Consider the following 27143-nt stretch of genomic DNA (forward strand, 5'->3'; position numbering starts at 1 on the left):
GTTCACCCTGACTGATGATGGGAAAAGTCAGCAGAGAAGTCTGTCAAATGGCACGAGGACTAAGTATTTGGAACAAATAATCTACCAAGGGAACAACCTACATATAGTAAATTAGGGATTGGGCATTTTACAGAAGTTATGGAATCACCTTCCTTATGAGCCTTTTTTTTAAAAAAAATTTAAGCCCTATAAAATTCATGTTTTTGTAGTATCATAGATGTCGAACTGGAAAGGAACTTAAACACCACCTAGTCTAAGTTCTCCAATTTATGAATAAAAAAATTGAGACTTAGAGAGATTAAGCAACTTTCATATGGATCATAAGACCATTACTTGAGACCTGGAAGTCCATTAAGGAGACCCTTAGAAGTCCATTTAGTCCAATCTCCTCATTTTTCGGATAGGGATATTGAGATGAGGACAGTTAAGTAATTTGTCCAGAGTAACACAGTTTTCAACCCAGGTCTTCTGATTCCAAAACAACTGACTCCCACTTCCCCCCATACCACCTTGCCACTGATCTTCAATGTCATTCTAAGACATATTGGTGAAAGCAACTCCACCCTCCAACAATCCTGGATACAAGAGGACTGCTAGGTTTTTGCTAATCCCTGATGGTTGGGCCTTTATTCCCTACTTCAACTCTCAACAAAAAAAAAAAAGAAAAGAAAAAAGTAATTCACAGTTTTCTCTTCTGTCTTCTCAGCTCACAGCTGGTGTTTCCATTCCATAAGAAAAAAGGGAAAGAGAAGAAAATGGAAAGAGTATGAGAGAGAAAGAGATTTTTTTAAAAAGGAGAAAATAAATGTCATTATTAAATTAATCCATGGAATATGCTAGATGTGTTACCAGCTTTTCTTTATGAAGGTCTGATTCATTCCAGAAAGACTGTCTATGAAAATGAAGAACAATACTAAGTAAACCACTGAATCATTTCTAATACTGTCTAATACTCTTATAAGAAAATGGAAAATGAATAGATTTCTATTCCTTATAGCTAAGTAACATGATAGCCCATATAATAGAAATATGGAGCTCTGAATATGTAATCATTGTGACATGCTATATCTATTGAAAACCTTTCTTTCAAAGAGCTCAAAGTATTTTGCCAACGTTATTTCAGTAACTTTTATATTTAACACCCACCCACTTTGACTGAGGACCATATCTTATAAATTGAGGAAATGATGGATAAAGAGATGGGTTGGCTAGAGTCAGGAGAGAATCCTAAAAACCCTGCCAATGAAACTTCCTTCTACCTGTATTCTCCTTTGATAAATAAAATGGAGAAGTAATATGGTACAGTTACTGGCTCTGGAGTCAGAAGATTTAAGTACAAATCCTATTTCTGGGGTATACTATCTGCATGAACTTAAGAAAGTCACTTAAAAGGAAGAGTGACCTTTAGAACTTTGAGTTCAATATGATGATCTTAACTTAAAATCTATTTAAATGACCCTATAGAGACTTAAGGTCATCATTTATTGTCATCTAATGAAAAGACCTAGATTCCAGTACCAGCTGGGACATTTTCTAACTATGTGACCTTGAGCCAAGGACTTAACCTTTCTGAGTCTAGGTCTCTTTTACCTGTTGTGAACTGCACTCGGAGAAAATTCACAAAGGGTTGAAATCACAGACCCCTCATGTATCAACCTACCCATTTCAGAGTCATGAAAATCAAAGGAGTCAGTGAAGGAGAAATACTTTGTAACTATCCAGTCCTCTATCAATGTATTTCCTGAATTATATAAATTATTCATGCAAAAGTCCCACCTGATTAGTTCAGATGAGAAGGGATATGTCACTAACCTTTTAAGTTGACTTAATTGGCCACTTTGATGGTGAGGAGAGGCATATGCAACTTCCTCAGGAACAAAGTCTTAAGCAAAGCAATTAAATCCATTGAAGGATTTTACCTCCTTGGGCTTTTGGGGAGTGAATGTGAGAATTCACATTCTCCCTACCTCACTACAAGAACACTTAGTGACAGAGGGATTCTTAACTTGTGTATGTGCATACATACACACACACGTGTGTGTGTGTGTGTGTGTGTGTGTGCGCACATGGAGTTCTTTGATAAACTGGGGAAGGATGTATTAAATTAGGCATTTAGAATGTACTGAATAACAATAAGGAGAGCCTGATATTTTCATTAATAGTAGGAATTCTTGACTGAAGAAACTTCCTCTACTGATGCAGGTGGGTACTTTCTCTGCAATATATAGTGAGAGAGAGATGCTAAGAACATGGAGAATGACATGATCACTTGACCTTTTCAGAACAATGTTTCTAAATAATAAAAATAGAATTACAAAGAAAACATCATTTTAAAATACAGTTATCATTTTTTAAACAAATCCTGGATTATGAACCCCTGGAGAGAGAGGATTCTTTACTTCTGGAGCTAGCCTACTGTGCATCCAGAAGTGAAGAGCCAAATTGCAGATGGAGAGCCCTCAAAAAAACAAACAACCTATAAGATCTTCATTTGATTCCAGAGTTTGGCAGGGCCATACTGAAAAGGTGGGCATGTGTGGACTTTCCCATAGTCCAAGTTCCAAGAGGATTTGGAGTAAGAAGTAGGGAATGATCACTAGGATTAAATAATACAGTCCTGATATGGAGTTGAGAAAATCATGATAGATCCCAAGTCATAATGGGAAGGCTAAGATAGGAACAAATCCCAAAAGTTGGCATTTCTCATTCCTAACTGAGATTCCAGAACAGAAGTGCTGTAATTATTTATCAGGAGAGCCCTAGAGGGAACACCCCCCCCACCAGAATTCATATGCTTTAACCCCTAGTAAATACAGGAGGCCTAGAAAATATAACCAGATGGCTTCCTCCAGCCAAGCATCTTTAATGTAAACACTGTATGTCTCTGCAGGCTGAAAGAACAAAACCTAATTTCCTATCCATTGGGGGTGACAGCAATTAAAAATGAAGCTTTTGCCCTCCTTTCCTGATCCTCACTATCTCCTAGGACCCACAGCTGCCTATGACATGGGCCTGGCATGCTCGGGCTTGTGGCACCAGAGGTGGGTGAAGTAATTAAATTCTCATTATATTTCCATTTCTTCAAATATGTGCAGAATAAAGGATCAATGAATTAACAGATCAAAAGGAATCAGAGAATTCCCTGCTTGAAGGAGGAAAACACACAGGCATGCTCGCTCCTTATCTCTCTGTTGACCGCACTCCCACATTTCTGCCCACCTGGATTGTGGAGTTGACTGCAGCCTCTTTTCATTTGGAAGGAAGAAGATTTAAGGGGTTATCTTTAGGACCCCAGTTTAAGCTAACACAGGATTAGGAACCAAAAGAACTCAGTTCTAGTATCAGCAACTTTTCTCTTGTGTCAATAAGTAACTCTTTCCTTCAGATGCATTAAATTAAGCATTTAGAATGTATTGAATAAAACTAGGGAAAGGGTCTGGACCTATAATTTCACTAATAGATGGAATTTTTGACTGAAGAAACTTCCTCCACTAATACAAGTGGGCACCTTCTCTGCAGTGTATAGAGAGAAAGAGGTGCTTAAAACATGGAGAATGAAATGATAACTTGGCCAGAACTGGATGAGTTTGTGTAATTGAGTTAAAGTGATTATAGTTAAGAATTTCTGTCTTCAAAACGTATTCATCTTAATAGAAGTGACCTGACTATCAGATAGTAAACACAAACATATATTAATCAATAATCATGAATAGAAATACACTAATGATAGAGTGTTTTAAGATTGTAGAATAGGCTGGGATTGTTCTTTAGGAAAAGGAGTTATATATAATCAGGCAACCTTTTAGAAGAGAAATCCTGGGAGAATAGACAAAGAACTGGAAGGGACCTTGGAGAACATTGAATTTAACTCTTCCATTTTATAGATGAAGAAACTGAAGCTCAGAGAGGTAAAGAAACTTGCTCAAAGTCCCCCAGGCAGAGTGACATATTGACTTTCCTTTCCAGGTTGACTTTATAGATCACACTAGGAGTCTAGAGAAAACCTCACATAAAGGAAGAAAGAGAAGCAACATGGAAGCAAGGAGAGAAAGAAAGAGAAAGAGAGAGAAGATGAGAAGGAGAAGCAGGAGATAGAAAGGGAGAAGAGAGGGGGAGGAAAGGAGATGAGGAAAGGGAGAGGAAGGAAAAGAAGACAGAGTAAGAGAGGAGAGGAGAGAAGAGAGGAGAAGAAAAATGCAGGAAAGGAGAAGAAAGAAGAGAGGAGAGGAAGAGAGAGGGGAAATGAGAGGTAGATGGGGAGAAGAAGAGGGAGAGGAGAGAGTGCAGGAGAACACTTGTGAGTTCAGAAGCCAGAGAGGAAAAACTTATCACTTTGTTAGACATTATTTCACCTCTCATGTCCTCACTGTCATAATCTTTTCAGACAGGAAAAATGTCTGCCCTTTTATATCTCACATAGGGATTTGTGAAAACAAATGAACTAATAAATGTGAATGTGCTTTGAGTTCTTTAGAAAAATGGCATTAGCACCATCCATCTTTGAGCAGAGTGTTATGTTTGGAAGGGAAGTGCACCATTTGGAAGAAACATTGATGGCATATGGTGATTTCTACACAAACATGGCAGGTGACTTCTAAACCTGCCATTATATACATTCAGGCAGCTTTGGGGCAATATTTCTAACATGCTCATGTGCAAAATCTCAAGGTTTTCAAGTAAAATGTTGAAAATATAGAAACATCTTTGAGCTGATACAAGTCCAAGGTTCTGCAGGACTGTTTATTCTGAGCATATCCTGGATCTTATTAGTCCATCACAAATTGAATCACACTCTCCCTTGCTAATGTGACTGTGATTATTCCACTTGAGTTGCATTATATCTTGCACCAGCCTTGTGTGATATTTTCCCTGTAAAATAATACATATATATATATGTATATACACACACATATATAATTTGAGCTTCTAGTAATTTTTCCCATGACCATGTGTCTTTCCTTATCACCCATAACCAAGTATGACAGCTTTAAATAGCACCGTCATTTCCCTCAATTTCACTTATTCTAAAATAATCAGGTATAGATTTCTGACATTGAGCATCTAACATGGTTTTGCATTCAGAAATCAACAATGAATTGGTTTGTTTTCATATTTCTCCCTACTGAGGTGGCACTGAGAGAGATTCATCTAAGAAACTAAAGTGTCCAAAATCTTGGAGCTAGTATATTTGCCTTAAGAAACATAAATCCATAGGGTGTAGGCTAGTGAAATGGGTCAGAAAAAAGTGTTTAGAGGAAATGAGCTCATTTTGAACTCTAACTTAATTGTTTCAGCAAATGACATAACCAGGTCTTCTCTTCATTTGGATTCCAAATTCTGGTACCAATGCTTTGCCTAAAGATTCCTGGCTGATTCTATTAGCCAATGATGGGAATATAAATGACTTACTCTAGGAAGACTGATTCTGTTACTGTTGAGTAGATAATCTGCATAGTGACAGGATGGGACATCCCAAAACTATCTTCTCCCTTGTTCCTTATCTTACAAGTCATTTCATTTCCCTGATTAGTTCACCCCAGAGTATTCTCTGAAAGGCAAGTATAGATATGTATGCACTATGAGATAGAGAACTTCAGAAAGTTTCCTGAGACTCGGTAAATGCTAAAAGACACCTGATATCCAGTCCTGCTTGTATTGTGAAGAAAAAGCTTTTGTATATTGCCTGTCCCAAAGGTCACTGTCATCATGTGACTGCAGAAAGAAGGATGGCACTAATCCTGGAGGAGTCTAGGCAAAGTTTGGAAGTTTTAATCCCAGCCCTGTGTAACTGCCTATACCTCCCCTTACTCTTTGTGATTCAAGAATATACAATTCCTAGAAGGGAATATAGCCTAAACTGGTTGATTTCCAGGACTCAGAGGAAGAAAATTTTATAAAGAGATAAATAAACCAAAGGAAAAGGAGATTGAAGGTAGTCAATGATTGAACCTGCCAGATCACAGCAGGACTGCAAAGAGTTACTCCCTGCCTACTGAGGCAGCATCTATTAGTTGTGTTTTCAGGGCTTTACACATAGTAAACACTGAATAAATGTTTAATGAATTGAATTGCATTGAATTGAGTTGAATTTTTTCAATGGAGGCCCTAGCATAACGAAATGCCAGTGCTCTTCTTTGATAAAAAGAGTGCTCAGACAAATCCTGACAAAAAAAACTGTTTAGAAAAACTCAGAAGGGAAAGATTGAGCTTGACTTAGGTCCCTCCCGTCATATATCTTGGACCTGGCTGGCACCAATTAATCACTAGCTGATGCAGATATTTCCCTACCAACATGAATAACAAACTCTTTTCACTACATGTTAGAATCTAGACATAGCATGTCATATTATAGGAGTGGGTCATGATATAATGTCATATTCTGTTATGATGACATGTCACTAAATGATGTACCCTTGGCTACTTTTCCATTGACTTCCCCAATCCTCTCCACTCTCCTCATCATTTGGATATATCTTTTGTGTCCTTGTTTCATTGTCTTAATAAGGATGACAAGGGCTCTGTTCCAAACTCTACCCCACAACTCACATGACCTTGGTCAACTCACATCTCTGGTTGGGAAGAGAATGGCATTTCCCTGGCTTTGGGGGGATCCTTCTAGGGATTATAAGAGAATTTATTGTCATCATAAGATAGCATTGGCAATAAATAGCAAAAAATATTTTATGAGCCCACCTTTACCCTTCCAGAAATACAAAGGCAATAAAAGAAACAAAACTGAGAGAGATTTTGACTTTCTGAATACAAGCTGCACTCACCCTGGGGAGCAGCTAACAGTCAAGGTTAGAACTAGCCCACAAAGTAGGCCATACTCCTTCCATCACCATCCAGCCCCAGCCATCTCTTCAGTCAGTTACTCCGACCCAGAGATCCCCAAAGTCCTGTTCCGGTCCTAAAAATGCCATGATTCTATACTGAGAGACCACTTGGGGTGAAATCTACATCTGTCATGTCCTCTGCCCAGTTCTGCGCAGGGTCCATTTTGGCTGACCATGTAAAGTGAAATTTCTTTCTGTGTTCATTTCTAGGGTCGAAAACCGGGTTATTTCTCCTTCCTGGACCCCTTTTCTCCTGGAGTCTGGCTCTTCATGCTTCTTGCCTATCTGGCTGTCAGCTGTGTGCTCTTCCTAGTGGCTCGGTACAAGCTTTAGTCACTTTACTGTCCTCACACTACCACCTTGTGTCCAATGTGGGAAATTTCACAGGGAGGAGAAGAGGGAGGAAGTAAAGAGCAGGTGAAAGCTGACCTTTGGACAGAAATGGAGTGATCCAAGAGGGGTTAGTGGCCCGACAAGACTCTCCTACAGGGTTGACAGCATCATCCTGGTTGTCCATCTGTCCATCCACCTACTTGCCCATTTTCGTGTATGTATACACACATAAACATACAATAGAATACACACACAAATAGACACACACACACACACACATACACACACACACACACACACACACACACACACACACACACACACACACACTAGCAGGCAGGTTCTGCCTGAAATGTCTCTTTCTCCTCCTGCTGGGAATGATTTGGAATCCTGGTAATGAGAGATGGGTGGTGCAAGATCACTCAAATTAAGAGCTGTGCATTTGGCTGCCCCAGCCTCAGCCTGTGCCAGAATCTGCCTCAAAGTGCTGAGCGACAAGAAATGGAGCCTCTGAGACAGTAGTGGGGGACTGGAGGCGGCTGCAGCACAGATGGGGGAGGAGGGCCCACTCTTCAGGGAGATGATCACCCAGCTCTTGCCCAGATATGCTTCTGAAAACATAGCTGCCCTTGTTATATTGGAATGAGGAAAGGGAGTCTGAGGGGGTAGATGGGGCCTAGGATGACAGGGTTCAGGGGGGCAGAGCACAATAAGAAGGGGAGGATTCTCAAGAGCCCATCTGTGCTAGAAAGTCTGGTTCCTATGGGAGGAGAAAAGAGAAGAATCCCCCCCAAAGGTGATTTGTTCCTGTGACCCATGGGAAAACCTTCACTTTTCCAGGGGAAGGAGCACCAGAGGTCTGAACCCCACTGCTTGTGGGTTCTAATTATCATCATGAGAAGGTGTTTGTCCATGATAAAGGGTGATCCCAAAGTGCTGCCTGACCATGATATTTCATCCTACAGTCAGTAGAATTGGATATTTTGCCCCACATCGAATCACTATGATTCTCTCCCCACCTTCAGACAATAGGAATAAAAATCCTTCCTTTTTCCCTATTCTCTCTAATGTTACAAGGGCTAGAGAAACATACTAGTTAAGAAGGACCTTAATTGTTGTCTAAGAATTCTTTAAGACAAGCCTATAAAAAATCCAGAGTTGATTATTCCTGGTTTCCAGATTTTTCCATGGCAGCTTTTGGTTCTGACCTTTCACTTACTGACCAAAAATTGTCAGTTTTGTTTTGGATATATTCTATTTGGGGTGGAAGAAAGACTCCCTAGGGGAAATTTGATCAGAGGCCCGAGAGAGAACCTACCTTTCCAGCAGTTTTTATAATTAGAAAAAACTGCTGGAAAGGTGTGTTCCCTCTCAGATCATTGAACAAAAGTAACCTGAAGCCTTGCGCAGAAACCTGGGGACTGGTCCAGTCTGCTTTGGAGAAGTTATTCCATCCCACTCATCCTTTATAATCCAGGTCAGAGTGGAGGCAGTAAAGAGCTCTTGGCAAATGAAATCCAATCAAGTCAAAAAGGGCTACTCTGTGTCCAAGCCAGGCGTACACTCCCCTAGCTGGTGCTTGGGTTTGATGGGCAAGAAGTGCAAAACGGTTTCTTTCCACTCCCCCTACAGGTGGGTTCATCCAGAGCTGTCAGTGCTGGCCCTCACAGGTATTACCACTGACAAGTAACTGTTGTCACTGACAACTGGCAAGATATTCAAGAACTAACATGCTGTCTGATGGAAGGGATTGTGTGAGGTTTTTTTAAGGAAATTTTCTCTTCTTGAATCCCTATCTTATTGCTGTGTTTATCATTCACTTTCCCCCACTTCTGATGGAATCCTTGTGAGTGGCATGATACAGAAAGTAGATGACTATCACACTTAGTCCCATGACTTGAGCCTTGAGACTTGTATGATGATCTTGTAGCCTAGCCTCCAGCAATACTCACAAAGCCACTGATGCACTGACCTGGCTACAAGTTGAGGTTTTTTACATTTAGTTTATCCAGCTTTGACTGAGTAGAAGGGCTAAATAACCCTTCTTCCCTTTATTTTCCTCCCAAACACATCTATATCCTCATTGCCATTTTAATTATCACAAAATATTTATCAACTACTCAATTACTTGAGTACTTAACATAATATAACAAAAATTTCTGGACTCTGCCCTCCGGGAGCTTACAATTCACTAAAACATAGATGATGACCAATTTGGACAGGGCACCATGTTGGTATTGGTGGTGATAAAGATTGGTGGTGCTGAGATGACAATCACTCACATCTCCACAGTACTTTCCATCACAACTTTATGAAGTATATAGTGCAACTATTATTATCCCAGTTTGCAAATGAGGAAACTGAGGCTCAGAGAGGTAAGACCATGGTTATACATCTCAAACTTTTGTGTCCTTGCTTCTGGGTATTCCTTCCACCCTAGTAGGGAGTCTAGAAGTATCAGAAACATTTCACTGAATTATGAACAGACTATAAGCTATTCATATTATATACAAGCCATAAGTGTATGCATGCCCAGGACAGGGAGTTTGGGTGAGGGAGGAATAAAATGACTGACTGCCAAAACAAGATGAGGAAGGGTGATGGAAAGAATACAAGGAGAAAGGACCAGTTGAAAACAGTTTATTTCAGAATCTGTTGAAATGATAAAAGAGGGGGCGGCTAGGTGACGCAGTGGATAAAGCACGGGCCTTGGAGTCAGGAGTACCTGGGTTCAAATCCGGTCTCAGACATTTAATAATTACCTAGCTGTGTGGCCTTGGGCAAGCCACTTAACCCCATTTGCCTTGTAAAAAAAACCCTAAAAAAATAAGAAATGATAAAGGAAGAAATGTTTGAGCAGGGGGGAGGAAGGAAGGAAGGAAGGGCATTCAATATATAAAGAACTACTTAGAGAAGACTCAGTGGGGAAAGTGGCTGAAGAAGACTTTCCTTGCTATAATTAGATTCATAGATTCATAGTTAGCAAAAAGGGATCTGGTTATAGACTCAAGTGCCCCATTTTACAGAGGAAAAAGTTAGAAGCTGACAAAGATGAAATGACTGACTGAAGGTCACTGTCCACTAGAGCCTGGTTATCCTGACTTCCAATCCAGATTCCCTCCCCTCAACCCTCTCTGTTTCCCCCAACCACTTCTTCTCTGGCCCTAGAGCATGCTTACTGTAGGCCTTTCTGTCTCCACAGGTTGACACCCTATGAATGGTATAGCCCTCATCCTTGCGCCCAGGGCCGGTGTAACCTTCTGGTGAATCAGTACTCTTTGGGAAACAGCTTGTGGTTTCCTGTTGGGGGCTTCATGCAGCAAGGCTCTACCATTGCCCCACGAGCTTTATCCACGCGATGTGTCAGTGGAGTCTGGTAAGAAGCAAAGGCAGAAATCGGGGAGATCAGTCTAAACCTACAGGGTGAGACCAAGAAAGAAATATAGATAAGTCCTCATTCTGGAAATATACTGCAACTTGATCTACCTCTTCTTCTAGGACAAACTTCTTGCCCACTGGGAAATTCAAAGTCCTTTTGGAAAAAAAAAAAGAAAAAATCCTCCAGGAAGTATTCATAAACTGAGTCCTGGGAACCTTTCATTATCCAGATGAGATTTCTGGGGCTCTTGTTAGCTTCTCCTTTTTTGCCTCAGCTTTTTATATTGTACATAGAAGGGAATCATATACTCAAAATGGTAGAAGAGACCTAGGGGATCATCTAATCTTATTTTCTGCCCTGCAACTGAGTGGAAGCTGTCTGATACTCCCTTATATTCTGCAATTATTACTGAAACAACAAATACCTCCCTGTAACTTCTACTAATTGTATGAGTTCTCCCCCTTGGGAACCAAGTAAAATGACCATAGCAGTTCTTCAAGTACTTGAAGACCTTTCTCCTGTCTTCTCTAGCTATCTTACTCCCAGTTTGGTGACTATATCTCACACTGTATGGTTTCAGGTAGTCTCAAATTCTCATCTTCTTCTGGATGCACCCCAGTCTATTGACATCCCTCTTAAAACATGGCACCAAGACCTAGAAACCACATTTCAGACGTTTTCCAGCCAATACAGAAAAAAAGAGGAACAATTACCTTCTGCATTCTGGGCAGTATTTTTTTTAATGTAACCTAGGTGGCAAAGTGGCTAGAGTGAGGAAGCTTCATCTTTCTGAGTTCAAATCTGGCCTCAGACATTACTATCTGTTTGATCCTGAGCAAGTCATTTACCCTTGTTTATCTCAGTTTCCTCATTTGGGGCAGCTAGGTAGCACAGTGGATAGAGCTCTGGCCCTGGATTCAGGAAGCCCTGAGTTCAAATCCAGCTCAGATACTTAATAATTATTTAGCTTTGTGACTTTGGGCAAGTCACTTAGCCCTATTACCTTGCCAAAAAAAATGAGCTAGAGAAGGAAATGGCAAACTACTCCAAAAACCTCTAGACAAGGAAACCCCAGATGGGGTCATGGAAGATTGGATATAACTGAAAAATGAATTAAGAAGATAAAAAATTATATGCATATACATTTAAAAAAACTAGATTACAGGTTTCTGGTTATAGCTTAGTTTATCCCTAAATTCATATTTGCTTGGCTACCACATGTTACAGACCTGTTTCCTTTCCCTTTCCTCAACTCCATCTCTGTTGAACTATGAGGAAAAAAGACTGTTGCACACTTTAATCAAGAAAAAAGTGAGGACCATAATTCCTCTAGAATCAGGTTTGATGATATAGGAGGAATGATCTGCCTTGGAATCTAGAGGCAGATAAAAATTGGGGCTAAAATAAAAAAAGCAAAATTAGGAGGGCCTTGGGCCTTCTGTGGATTCTGATCCCTTGATCCTTCTGGGTTTTTTCTTTATGGGACATTATTGCCCATTTGCACTTGGGCCTCTCTCTCCTTCTCTATTTATCTTTTTTAAAATCATATTTATGTCCTATTCTCCTGTCTCACTCCAGTTCTTAGTTTAAACAACCTCTGGTCCAAAGTAAGAAGAATGCCACAGGTTGCTCTGCTGCCTAGTCCACTGGCTGCCCCAGTGAAGTTTTAAATAGTTAAATCTAAATTGCTTAGTAACTCTGATCCAGAGGATATGGGTGAGTGAGGCTCTGGTACTTAATAAGGATCAAACATGTGATGAACCCTGAACTGTCCTCCTCTTGTTATTGTGCCCCCTCATATTCCTTGGATTTTTCCATTGTTAAATGAGGATCATGGCTTAGTTCTTTGCCCATGGAAAGTGGGGAGGGGCTGGATACTGGGCCATCTCCTCATCCAGAGTAAAGTAGCAGATGATGATTGCATGTGAGTCCAAAATGATGCCAACTTCACAAATGGAATACTGCCCTTATGAAAAATATGGCACTACTGACCCACAGACATCCATAAAGAATGAGCTCAGAGTTGTTTTTCTAGTAGTGGGATTAGGAGTGCAAATTAAAAAAAATGTAAACCATATGGCAGGGGGCATGTTTGACTTACTTAGTCGAGCAAGTCATTTTTAATTACTTTATCATATTCATGGTTGTCAGAACCCATTGTTGAAACTAAATGGACTTTGGAAAAGAATTAGATGAATCAGTCAATGCTGGAAGAAATAGACATTTTTATTTGGCATATTTAAGGGAAGGTACAAAAGAGAAGACCATATGGTTTAACTAGAGACACTCAAGGAAGCAGGAAGCAGGAACAACACGGAAAGGGTGCTAATGAAGCTCAATGAGCTCTTCACATTGAAGCCAAGTCTGAAATACCTCCAAACTAGAGGAATCCCTAAACACTAGAATTGAAACTGTTATTTTTATACTAGGACTACTCCAAGTCCCTCATATTAGGTTAGCAACAATTACACCCAAAGATGGACAGGAAAGTAGCAGGAAAGGGATATAGCTAAGGGTACACTATAGTCTTGAGGTGAAGCAAGGTGAAGAAGATTATGATAGTCTAGGACTCCTGTGTCTATGCTTCAGGGCAATGTACTCTTCTCATGGTTTATTGCCACTCGTTGCTTCAAAATAACTCAAACATCCTTTAGAGCAAAGAGGGCAGCTAGTTGGCACTGTGTGGATAAGAACTCTGGCCCTGGAGTCAGGAAGACCTGAGTTCAAATATGACCTCAGACCCTTCCTAACTGGGTGATCTTGAGCAAATCACTTTATCCTATTTGCCTCAATTTCCTCATCTCTAAAATTATCTGGAGAAGGAAATGATATAATCACTCCTGTATCTTTGTCAAGAAGACCCCAAATGGGATCATGAAGAACTGAACAACTGACACAACTCAACAACATCTACAAAGTGAAGAGAGCTCTTGCTCAAACAAATCTGACTTTTCATTCTCAGTATCACTGGTAGAAAGATAACAATAAGCCACAAAAGTAGAAGCTTCTATACTTAGATGATCCAGATTTGAGGAACAAAGGGGAATTTGGTGGGCAGGGTCCATAAAAAGAACAGAAAGGAATAAATGTTACTAGGCAGAAGGAGGAAGCATATCTTAAGAATAAATATAATTTTAGATTGAGAAAGATTAGGCTAGTAAAGAAAAGTTTTTGCAGAATAAAACAATTGTCTATATTTCAAATTATATAGCCAAATACAAATGAGGGTGATCAATTTCTTAAAACAGACTCTTCATATTCTCTCAACAAGCTCTCCATGTTCCCCAAACCAATGCCTTGCACTTCGAATATGAATGATTATGGTCAGGGATGTGGTATTTAAACTGAACAAAATTACTTGCCCAATCCTGGATTTAAATCCAGTAATCAATCTTTCAATCAATTTATAAGTATTTATTAAGTGCCTACTGCATGCTTGGAGATCCAGAGACAAACATGAAATGCTCTCTCCCCTCAAGAAGCTTACATATTGTACATAATTTAATATATGCTATACATGGACCCAAAATATCATTATGAAATTAACCTAAGCCACCCATAGACAGTAATTTCCTATAGTTACTCTAGATACCTCTGGGAGCTACTTAAAAAAAGGATCCACTGGGGTACCTGGGCTTGTCAACCATTTAAAATGTGGTATACTGAAGGTCTGACTTCTTTCCATTAACGGGGTGTGTATATGTATTGTGGGGAAGGGAGGAGCTGTTGGAATAAACAGGTATAGATTATATGCTAATAAAAGTGGGGGAATATGTTATAGTGCTCAGCCCTCTGCTTTGCTCTTTATAACCAACTTTATAACTGCCTTTATATAACTAACATCAATACTTTTGAAGAATAGCCTTTGTACCCTGCCAGGAACCTGAAGCACCAAGGCTCTACCCCATCCCTATTCAGTGTCAGCAATCAATCTTTCAATAATCATTTAGTAAATGCATACTATATGCCAGGCACTGTGCTAGACACTAGAGATAAAAATTCAATAATTTAAAAGTGCCCACCCTCAAAAAACTTACATTCTATCGGGCAGATGATGCCACAGGAGTCAAGCAAAATAGCTGATTCACACACTTGGTTTTCTCTTCTCCCTTTTCCAGTTTTTGATCAGTTTGTCCCACATACAGCAATGTGGCACAGTAACAAAAACACTTCCATTAACATCATGAGACATGGGTCCAAATTCTACCTAAAATGCATTACCAGCAATAAGAATTTAGATGAAACATTTCATCACTCTGTTCTTTAATCTCCTATCTCTTATATGAAAATAATATTAATAATGGAAATAAGGATGGAAAATTAGAATAATATAGAAATAATACAAAATCTATCTCCCTATGGAAAAAGTAGTTAGTAAAGCCCCAAGTGAGGACAATTGTTGGAATAGAATGGAAAGGGTTCTTCATTACATTAGGAGTTAGAATTACCCCGGCTCTACTATAAACCTTTCATGAAATTCTGGTGTATCATTTCACTTCTGTAAAGCACCTTGAGAGCAGAGATTGTTAGTTTTCTTTTTTAATCTTAAGTGTGTTCCCTCCATATATGTTATGATAAGCACATAGTAGATTAATAAATTCATTTTAACTGATTCTAAGCCTCAGTTTCCTCATCTGCAAGATGAGAGAGTTGGACTAAATGATCTATAAGATCTCTTGAGGCTCCAGATTATATGATTCACCTCCTTTTTCTATTTCTTAATCATGGCTCAGAATTCCTCCTCATTAAGAAAATATGCTTGGATTATTAACAATCCATTGCCAATACAGCTACCCATTGTCTGATATTCTCTTTCATTTCAGTGCCATTTTGTGTTTATATATTTTTGCTAGGTCCACATTGTGGGAATTTGTCCTATTTCCCCTATGCCTTTAATGGCTATTAGCTCCTTGAGAGGAAGGAGCACCTCTACCTTCATATCTTCATCTTCATCTACCTTCATATCTCCAACACATAGCCTTGCATCCTGAGGGATTCAGTTAAACAATTGATTTACTCAAGTCCTTTCCCCATAGGTGGGCATTCACTCTGATTATCATCTCATCTTACACGGCCAACCTGGCAGCCTTCCTGACTGTACAACGCATGGATGTGCCCATTGAATCTGTGGATGACCTGGCTGACCAGACAGCCATTGAGTATGGCACCATTCATGGAGGATCCAGCATGACCTTCTTCCAAGTAAAGTTTGCTCTTTTACTCAGTCATTGGGGTTTGATAGAGGGAGGAGAAGGTAGAACAAAGGTGAGATGACTGCTGGAGATGGGAAATCTCTTTCCCCAACCTTTAACTGCTCCCACCATGCCCTTTCCTAATATCTAGTCTAGAAACAATAGGGGGCTCAGCTGATTCCTGCCCATCAGAATAGTCTGTCTTGGAACAAGATCAGAAAAAGGCTCTTGGATAAAGGTAACCTCAATACTATGATTCTTGACCTGTAAATCCATAGAATCTTTAGACAGGGATTTCAGTATTACCGCTGCAGGGTCTTTTCCAAAGTCCTGAACAAAAGATTCTATCTGATCTCCAAATTTATGCCTATCCTGGTATTGCTAGACAAGTGAATTTCCTAGTTTCAGATTCTCCTGAAAAGATTTTCCACACAGTTCAATAGATGTCTAACCAACCACCAGCTAAGACATTAATATTCATCTTTAACAAAATTCTAAAATGATCCCATCTTCTTAGTTTCCTCATAAGTCACATTGGATATAACTTTAGAGAACAACTCATTAATCAAGCACAGAACTTGGCCAGATTCCCAACCCTCTCTACTTGCTCATGCTTTGGAGAACAGAGGCTGGTGTCTGATATGGGATTTAAAAAATAAGTTTAGAGCCAAGGGTAGGTCACCTGAGCCTAGCTCACTTGAGCCTCCTCTTCAGATGATGTCTGCTTGGAAGTTACTGCTTAATACACCTTAGTGTTAGTGACTCCTATTTTACCTTAGTTCATACCATTTCATAATGGCAGTGCTAAGACCAGAAATCAGTCCCCACCTAGCTCTATTCAGAGGACAAGAGTAATGGTGGATAAGACAACCTTAATCCCCAAGTCACAAGCTCAACAGATTAATAACAACAACAATCAATAATTATAATAATAGCTGGCACTCATAAACCACTTTAAGGATTGCAAAGCACTTTAAAAATATGATCTCATTTGATTCTTACAACAAGCTTAGAAGGTATTATTATTGTCCCATTTTATAGTTGAGGAAACTGAGGCAGACAGAGGGTTAAGTGACTTGCCCAGGGTCACACAACTGTATCCAAGGCTAGATCTGAGTTGTGATTCCATATTTCTTAAGCAACTACTATATGAAAGACACTGTACTAGATTTCTGGGAAAGGAAAATGATAAATAACACAGTCCTTGCCCTTTCCTTCTAAAAGGAAGGAAAATGTAGCATATATACAAACAACTCGGCTTGGAGAGAGATTCAGACAAAGTGCTCTATGGAAACGAGTAGGGAGAGATTCCTTTGGGCTGTTGGGTACAGAAGGTTTCATGGAGGCCATAAAATTAAAAGACATGAAATAGTGCAACAGGTAGACTACAAGTGAAATTTCACCCAAAGAGGGAGAAAAAAATTTTTCTGGAAATGGAGAATTACCTGCACAAGTGAGCAGGGAGAGGGCAGACTGAGATCAGCAGCAAATAGAATATTTGACAGACTTTAAAGGGGTCAGATCATTGTGCCTCCCCCTTAATAAAATGTGGAAACCCAAGTTCCTTCCCAGGCCACTGGATAAATCCATGGTTGGTTTCCAGGTTAGAGTTTTGCCCTTAGCCTACTTCCTCCAAGTTCATCCCCTCTAAGGAATGAGAAGAATGCATTTTTGCATGTAATTTCTGTTTTGAAATAGTGGGGAAGGATATTCTGATTGCTAGGATTATTGGTCCCACCTTGCTTCCTTCTCCCTGAAATTTATTTAATTCTTCCTTCATTCCTATCCTACTCCTATTTGCTCTTTTTCCAGAATTCCCGCTATCAGACATATCAGAGGATGTGGAATTACATGTACTCTAAGCAGCCTAGCGTGTTTGTGAAGAGTACAGAAGAGGGTATTGCCCGGGTGCTGAATTCCAACTATGCCTTCCTGCTGGAGTCCACTATGAACGAGTACTACCGCCAGCGAAACTGCAATCTCACCCAGATTGGAGGCCTGCTTGACACCAAGGGCTACGGAATAGGGATGCCAGTTGGTATGCAGAGATGGAAAATCCTTGTTTTATGGGTTCATTCAAAGAGTTAGAGGACATAGAACCAGGAAACAGAGCTTTGACATTGGTACTGGCAGAATTAAAGAAAAATTTGACATGGGGTCTGTGAGCATATAGCAAAGTAGGGTATGGATTTGGAAGGACAGGTGGCAAATACCATATACCAAAAAGTTCCCTGGTACTCTTGCCCATTCCAGAGTTATAGCTAACAGAACATTTAGAAAGAATGAGTATTGGAAATATCATTGGTATATATCCATGAAAGTCATTGCCTCACTGCTATTGCTTAGTTTGGTGAAGAGACTTCAAAAACTATCGATTAAAAAAAACATTTAAATACCTCTGAAGTCCAAGTGCTATATTAAACATTGAAGCTATAAATACAAAAGTTACAGTCCTTGCCCCAAGGTACCTTATGTTCCACTATTGGTGTACAACATGTCCAATAAAGTAAATACAGTAATATATGAAATAACAACAGGAACAGGAAATTTAGGAAAATAAAAGGGTTAGGGAGAAAGGTAATGCTTTGGACACATTGTGTTTAAGAGAAGTTAAAATGGAGAAATCATGTTGGTGATTCAAGATGAAAGATCAAGGAAAAAGACTAGGACTAGATGGATTGACCTGGGTGTCATCTCCATTGAAACAATTCTTGAACTTATGGGAGCTGGTGAGATTATCATGAGATGCAGACCAAGAGGAGATACATATTGGTCCAGGGCGAAGTCTTGGCATATACTCACAAGGTAACCTTTGAAATTAAGAAGTGGGTTTAGGGGGAAAGAGAGTGAGTATGTGAATATGTGAATATGTGAGATGTCAACAGATCACCTAAGTAGAAATATTTAGCAGCTGAGGATGCAAGATTGGAACCCAGAAGAGGAATACATCTAGATTTGTAGACTTGGGAGTTATATGCTCAGAGCTGATAGTAGAAATATATGGAAGTTGATGAGATCATAGCCAATATATATAAATAAAATAGTCCTAGGTTCCACCTATGCAGGGGATCAAAAGGTGAGATGGGGGGATGGGGTTAGAATATGAATGACTCACTGGGGTTGGGTAGCTTCAGTAGTCTGAATCCACTGGTCATTTTCCTCTTATCTGTATGTGTGTACTCTGCAGCTTTCCTTAGTCAATGGAAGTGACAGCAAGAAAGGAGAGCAACATCTCTCCCTTGGGTGGCCTATGTGCCTCTGCAACTGCAATGTACTGCTCTAGGGTCTGAATCCTGATCACACCTTTGGAGGAGTTATTAATATCAGATTCAGCCTAGAACTTCATATCTGACTCTGTCAGCTAAGACCACTCCCATGTCCCTAGTATATATATATATATATATATATATATATATATACATATATATATATAAAGTCTTAGAAGAATATTCAACTCCCTTTTATTAAAAAACTAATTATGAACTTGATAGATTCTCTAGGCTCTTTATAGTCTCCTCCTGCTGTTTGCCTTTTGGCCAATTCTCTGCTTATTACCACCTCAACTAACTGCGTGTATAAGAAGAACAAAGAGGTAAAATCTCAAAAGAATTAATTTTGCCTTTTGTTAATATCCCTGATGAAAGATTTAGTAGAGAGGGAGAAGGACACTTGCTAAATAAGATGGTTTTCAAATTATTTGTGGATTTCATTAATCCTTGTTCACCCTGTCAACACATGTAATTGAGAATGGGCTGTATAGTTCAAATTGACTGGGATGGGATGGGTTCACCCAGTTTGGCCAAGGTAAGTTCTGTAATTTATCCACTGGAATCAGGGGCATAATTGAGCTAGCAGATAGTGCTAATGACTGTGTAGAAAAGTGATCAAGATATGGAAGCTGGGTTTTGGTTTTGCAGTTAAATACTTTGGAGCTTAGGAAGATAGTGGCAGCACAGGCTAGGTCAATACTGAAGGAACGAGTCAAGGAAAGGCTATATAAAAGATAAGTCAGAGATAAAATAATATGAGGGGCAAGATACTTATTAAAGCTTGCAAGTTGAATAAGTAGAAGAGAAGTTTTGATGGATTGGTAATAGGAGGAAGAAACCTAGGGTGTGGTACAATAGCTTCTAGAAGGTGAATCTTTTGCCTCTGCCTTTGACAAGGAATCATTTAGAAAAATTTCATCTTGGTCTTAGAATTTCCCCCAAATTGACCTGAGATGATAAGGAAAAAATTCTCCTGGGGCTGGAATTATCATGACCTTCCCAGAGACCCCTGCATTCCAGCTCTCATATTTTATCTCTATGTGTGGAACCAAAGAACCAAAAATAAAACACTGGCCATTAACTGCAATTCTGATATACAGACAGAAAACACGCCAACCACTCTCTGAGTTGGCAATGCTTTCCAGCTTCCTAAATGTTATCCAGCTCTATTCCTTCTATAAGGTTCACTTACTAAGTTTGACCCCAAAACTCATTAGCCCTTCCAATAGAGGGTAAAGAGGGGAAAATACCCTCTTTAGATGTCCTGATTAAGAACTGCAAAGTTGGAAACAAGGGTCTGACACAGTTATAATTGACTTTATTCATGTTACACATCTTGTAATTATATATATATATATATATAATTTCTGGCTAGCCATAATTTTGGGTATCCATTTAGAACTGAAAGAACTTTAGCTGTCTCTGAATATTTATCCATATCAAGCATGTTTCTAATATTGTCAAATTAGGCAGCATCTTTGAAGATTAGAGGAAATAAGAAATAAGCAAAAAGCATAATAATAATAATAATAATAATAGTAATAATAATAATAATAAATACAGGATGTACCTGAACTGTTAATAGCTATAACACATTAGTTCTGTGAATTGTATATCTTAATTAGATAAGGCCTTACCATAATTTTAGCCATATTTCACACTGAAATATGTAAAAATGATAGATTATAATAACATTTGAAAACATTTTGACTGAAATTTTTTTCAATATTGACTGCCTGAACCACAAATTTAATTTGAAATGTATGCTTTAATATATATGAATCTAATTGAATGCTGCAAAAGTGGCAGTCAGACCAACTTGTAAAATCTTGATTTTTTTATTAACTAACCAAAAAAGGTGGGGGACAACTAGAGGGCACAGTGGATAGAGCACCAGCCTTGGAATCAGGAGGAGTTCAAATTTGATCTCAGATACTTGACACTTACTAAGCTATGTGACTTTGGGCAAGCCACTTAACACCAATTGCCTTGCAAACAACCTCCCCAAAAGGGTCTAATTAATTAAAAAGGAAGGATATTCATTATCATTCAACTTAATTCAGCATCTAATGACCTTCATTCAATTATTACCTCAGGGTCTAAAGGAGCTCTTTGACCATGGGCAAACTCATAGAGATTGGATCTTCTCTCTGTAGTCTGCAGGTTTTGCTCCAAAGGAGGAATGAACACTCTCGATATATAAAAACCACCATATACTAGCTATACAATGGTGCTAAAAATACTTGGATTATCTATTCATATCATAGGGTCTTTGCAAACCATCAAAGCCCTTTGTAAATGTGATTTGCTTTCCTTTGTTCAATGCAATAGACATTGGTTAAGCAATTGTATATAGATACAATGAACCATATAATGCACTGGGACTACAGAGACCAAAATGAAATGACCCTACCCTCAAGGAGCTTTCATTCTATGGGAGAATACAACATATACACAAATAAGTAAATATATGATATTTTAAGGAGGTAGAGAACATATCTGAGGGAGATGAAGAAAAGCTTCACAGAGGTAGTGGCACCAATCATTTAATATTTGCTAGGCAACTTTTCATTCAGTCGTTATCATTCATTCTTTCACTACATATACCATATACTATTAGTGATCTATGACATCATTTAGATGTCTATATGCTCTGGAAGTTTACATGCTGAAATCTTATATGTTGACATAACTGTGCTTATGGTGCAGCTAGGTAATGCAGTAAATAGAGCACCAGAAGTAAGGAGGACCTGAGTTCAAATCAAACTTCAGATACTTACTAGCTATGTGACCTTGGGCAAGTGATTTAACCCTGATTGTCTCATTTGCAGAGCCATCTCCTCTCATTATGATTCATATCTGGCAACTGGATGTAGGTGGCTCCTTAGTGAGCTTGTTGAGGCAGGTAATTTAGCACAATGTCCCCCTCACCTAAATCCAATTCATGTGCATGTGTGGCATCACTTCCTGGATGTCGTGGTCTGCTTTGAGAACGAAGGACCACATACCATCTTCATGGCAGAACCTTATTATCAATATCTCCATCAGTTTCCTCTTTGAAACTTCAGGCCACAACACACCAAAGAAAATATACAGATTAGCTGTACTTTCTGCTTTTACATAGCTTCTTTGTTTTATGTTTTGTCCCATGTTAGTGAACTAACTTTTCAGGGTTTTATTCGATCTTATTTTTCTGATGCGACCTCAATTCCTGAACCAAATGTAATTGACAGTATTCTATTAAAGATTGAACTGTACTAAATGGAAATCCTATTAACTGACTATGTGCTAAATGGAAGTCCTATTAACTGGCTATGGAAAAAGAGAAAACAGATTGGAGTTTGTGGGGGATTCAGGTTTAATTCAGTTGAGTACTGTGAAGATTGGGGGATGATACTGAGTGATTGGGTTCTTTCTGCCAACAGACCTAAGAAACTTTCTTTTATCATGTTCCAGGCTTTGCTTTCATCAATCTGTTGCCTCTCCATGTAACTGGAATAGAAGGAAGGATGGAAAGAAGGCTGGGAAGGAAGGAAGGAAAGAAGGAAGGAAGGAAGGAAGGAAGGAAGGAAGGAAGGAAGGAAGGAAGGAAGGAAGGAAGGAAGGAAAGAAGGAAGGAAGGAAGGAAGGAAGGAAGGAAGGAAGGAAGGAAGGAAGGAAGGAAGGAAGGGAGGGAGGGAGGGAGGGAGGGAGGGAGAGAGGGAAAGAAAGGGAAGTCCGAACATCAGCTAGTTAGAGCAAAGGTCAAAATCAAAATAAATTAGAAGAAAAGATAAAGATGAGGAGGAAAACTGTAATTACTATGATCTGTTCAAATATGTTGTTAACAGCAAAATAAAAAAATGAAAGAAAGAAAAAGAAATTGACAAAAGTTAAATGCAGATACTGAAACTGATAAACTACAAAAGTTTAACAGATATATATGACAATACAACACAGAAGCCAAAAGAACCCCAAACTACTTTAGTCAGCAATCTCTTTTCCAGTCTAAAACAACAACTGCTTGTAATATAAACTGTTTATAAAGCATTATTGAGAAAAATGATAGAAGATTACCATCAGCTTTATTTCACAAAGCAATCAAGATCAGTAAAGGATAAAAGTATTCTGCTGAAAGTTTGGCATGTGAACCAACTGAGTCAGAGCATTACAAGAACATTCGTTGATTAACCTGTAAAGAGAGCAACAGAGAGATAAAAAATGAAACACATCAACAAGCATTTTTATATAACACTATGTTCATTATAAGTGAAGTGGAGATGCCTTACACTCTATATGAAGAAATGGCCCATATAAAAATGAAGACAGGAAGAATAACTATGTCAGATTCAGAAGAAAGCCATACTGAAAGGGATATATTTTTTGAAGTCCTAAGAGATTGATGCTCATGATTCAATTTTATCAAGTTTTTTGCTTGTTTATATACAAAGTACCTCCTATATGTTCAAAACTGTTATAGGTTCTGGGGATGGAAAGAAAAAAGGAGAGAGAGAGAGAGAGAGAGAGAGAGAGAGAGAGAGAGAGAGAGAGAGAGAGAGAACAAACAAACAGAGAGGGAGAGGGGGAGGGAGGAAGGAAGGAAGGAAGGAAGGAAGGAAGGAAGGAAGGAAGGAAGGAAGGAAGGAAGGAAGGAAGGAAGATGGAAAGAAAGATGGAATGAAAGACAGAAGAAAGGAAGGAACTAACAATTTAATGAGAGAAAGCAACAAGTACACAGATAAGTAAATACAGTATTTGGGTACTGAGTAGAGCAGTAAAAATTGGAGAAATCGGAAAGTCTTCAAATTAGGAATTAGTAAGGGAAAACTGAGGAGAGAGAGCTTTCCAGAAATGGGGTGTAAAGATATAGAGGTGAGAAATCATATATGGGGGGAAAAGTGCTACATTTTTATTTGGATGTATAGATTTTTGTGATTTTGGAGCAGCTGGGTGGTACAGTGGATAGAGTATTAGACCTGGAGTCAGGAAGACCTGAATTCAAATCCAGCCTCAAGCCACATACCAGCTGTGTGACCCTGGGCAAGTCACTTCCCCCGTTTGCCTCAGTTTCCTCATCTAAAAAATGAGCTGGAGAAGGAAATCATGAAGCACTCCAGTCTTTACCAAGAAAATCCAAGATGGAACCACAAAGAGTTTGTCACAACTGAAATGACTAAACAAGATCTTGTGAGGGATAACAAAAAAATCAGCCTAAAAAATGGCATTAGATATTTATTGTGAATGTCTTTAAATGCCAAATAGAGGCGTCTGTATTTTCTCCTGGAAGTAATGAGGAGGTACTGAAGTTTATTTAACAGAATAGTAATAAGAACAGAGTTGTGCTTTATGAGCATAAGTTTGGTATCTGAAATTGATGTGAAAGCTCAGAAGATAGTGGACAGTGAGAAAAAACAAAGATCCAAAAACTCAAAAAGAGATCCAGAAGACATCAATAACTACCAACCTCTGCACTTACTTTTTCATCTCTATAAAATCTTTAAGAGGAGCCACACATGCATCAAGGACATCCTTGATGAAAATATAAGAGAATAGGGAGGTGTTCACAAATTATTTTCTATAGCTCACAGATATAATTAACTGAAAGGTAGAGAATACAAGATCCCGCTGTGTTTATTATTTGTTGATTATAAGAATCTGAATCAGCAGAGCAAAACAGCCTTGAAGGCTCTCTTCCAACAAGGTGTCTCTCATGTAAATGTTAAAATTATATAAGATTCCTTAATAGGTACAGCCATACAGATAACTTTGTTCTGTGGTTGTCTGATTACCAATAGAAAGCAATGGGGAAAACAAAGAGCCATGTACTCATCAGTGGTGGTCCCAACTCCTGTGGAGGAAGTCCTACAGAGTTCAAATAGATGAGGACCCTATAAATAGCAAAATCCTCTAATTACTCTAACCTGGTAATAACATTTTGATGATTTCATCAAAACCAAAAATATTACCAGGTTCTCTTCAACAAAATCTGACTGTTTAAAAGAGGTAAACTTGATGGTTTGAAAAAAATAGTGGGCAAAGAGTGCCTTTTGTCCACACTACAATATGCAATTGAATGATCAATGAATTTTTTTCAAAAACTTTTAAATTGGGGCAGCTAGGTGGGGCAGTGGAGAGAGTACCCGTCCTGAAGTCAGGAGAAACTGAGTTCAAATCCTGCCTCAGACACTTAATAATTCTAGCTATAAGTTAACCCCATTGCCTTGCAAAAACAAAAACAAAAAATTTTTAAATTGAGGTTCTGGGAGGAGCCCTCCAATCAAAGGAATTGTCCTCAGGAGGAGAGAATATTTCTGAGGTGTTCCAGATATGGGAAGCCAGGCCAAAGGGTTGAGACTCCTTTCTAAGTTGTTTTAGTACATTCTTCAGTGCTCTCTCTTTCTTCCCACTCTCACCAATCCAGCCTTTGTTTTATGGAGTCATTTTCAGTTCTGTCCCACTCATTGTGATGCCATTTGGAGTTTTTCCTCTTAACCATTTCTTTCTCCAGCTCATTTTACAGATGAGGAGACTAAGGCAGGATCACACTGCTGGTAAGTGTCTGAGACCAGATTTGAACTCAGTAAGTTGCACTTTCCTGATTCCAGGTCCAGTTCTCTAAACATTGCCTCACTTGGATGCCTCATTTCATTTATTTATTCATTTTTTTTGTTTCAGTCCATTGAACTCTTCCATAGATACATAAATCTTGAACAGGCATTGCTGATAGGTTCATAATTGAATAGGAAGGAAAGAAAGATTGGATTGCATTTAGGAAATTGTCAGGAAATAAAAGAGTGCTCTATTAAAAAAAACCACCAATACTATTTCAGAAATGCTTTTTTGGAGAAAGGGCAGGCCTACATTTTTCATCTTTATAGAGAACTCCTGGTATGGAAATTTCTTTTATCAAATAGGTCAGTATTGCATACTATCTACTCACTTAACCTCCCTGGGCCTATCTTTCCTTATCTACACAATAAAGGGGTTGCCTAGATGACTTTAAGGTCATATTATTGTGATTTGTGATGTATGATCTTAGAGAATTGCCTAGAAAGACTGAGGTACTAAGTGACTTGCTCATATTCACACAGTATGAGTCAGAGGCAGTACTTGAACTCAAAGCAATATTTTCCTGACTCCCATGACCATTCCTCTATCCATTAGGGCATGTGGCCTTTCCATTGTGGGATGGCTGTGAATCACACATTCATCTCCAAAGAATCAAATGAGAAAAGAGAAAGACATGGTCGATGGTCCTATATAAGCAGGCTGGAAAATATTACCAAAGTTAAGTTGCTCATGGGAAGCACTCAAAAAAAAGCCTGAGTTTAAAAGATGGTAAGTTGGTCAAGTAGTAAAATAGACAAAACATGAACAGTCTAAAACCTGCCCCACTAGAATGTAGATATTAAAAGATCTGAGTAAGGTCTCCAACATATAGAGTAGCTTCTTTATAAAGGATTTATGAAAGGATGGGAATATGAAGACTTGGACAAGTTGTAATCTATACAACTGGAGAAAAATACCATTGTTGAAAGAGAAGGAAGAGAAGGAGGAGAAGGAGGAGGAAGAAGAGAAGAAAGAGGAGAAGGAGAAGAAGCCATTGAATAATTAGGGTGATTGTGACTCATCCTTCTTCCTGTAAGACTGTGATTGACTACTTCAGTTAAGACATTCTAAACTGCTTAAAATATTTGAGAGACTGTAGGTGAAAGAAGGATTTGACTTATTCCATGCAGTATCATTCAACAGAAATATGAATGAGACCTAGAAAACACAAAGAGGCAGACTTCAGCTCAATATAAGAAAGATGTTAGAGAAGTCATCCAAAAATGGAACAGGTTACTCTGTGAAACAATGGTCAAGCTACCACCTCAAATATTGAGAGGTTGAATGACTACCTATTTAGACTGCTTTAAAAGGGATTCCTACATGCTGCAGACCATCAGCTTAAATGAATTCTAAAGTACCAAGTACCTTTAAGATTCATTAATTTTATTTGGAAAGAGTTTGGAAAACAAAACTACAGAAAAGAGATGTAGAGTTCTAAAACTAGCTTGCTTTGTAAATCTCATAAATATTGCTGTTCTTGGTGACTCAGTTCTTTCATCTAGAATATTTGTCTCCAAAATTTTTTGATGATGCAGCCCTATAA

At 38.8% G+C, this 27143-nt stretch overlaps 1 protein-coding gene across 6 annotated transcripts in view; it reads left to right on the forward strand.

Moving 5' to 3' along the window:
* Positions 1–27143, forward strand: part of GRIK4 (glutamate ionotropic receptor kainate type subunit 4) — a 685181-nt gene that overhangs the window by 628464 nt on the left and 29574 nt on the right. For all 6 annotated transcript variants that reach the window (XM_074215289.1, XM_074215290.1, XM_074215285.1 and 3 more), the window contains 4 exons: positions 7047–7156; positions 10372–10545; positions 15585–15750; positions 17553–17778. In XM_074215289.1, the coding sequence (XP_074071390.1) occupies positions 7047–7156; positions 10372–10545; positions 15585–15750; positions 17553–17778 (676 nt within the window). The remainder of the gene's footprint in view (positions 1–7046; positions 7157–10371; positions 10546–15584; positions 15751–17552; positions 17779–27143) is intronic.

This window comes from Macrotis lagotis, chromosome 1, assembly GCF_037893015.1.
Source record: "Macrotis lagotis isolate mMagLag1 chromosome 1, bilby.v1.9.chrom.fasta, whole genome shotgun sequence".
NCBI lineage: Eukaryota > Metazoa > Chordata > Mammalia > Peramelemorphia > Peramelidae > Macrotis > Macrotis lagotis.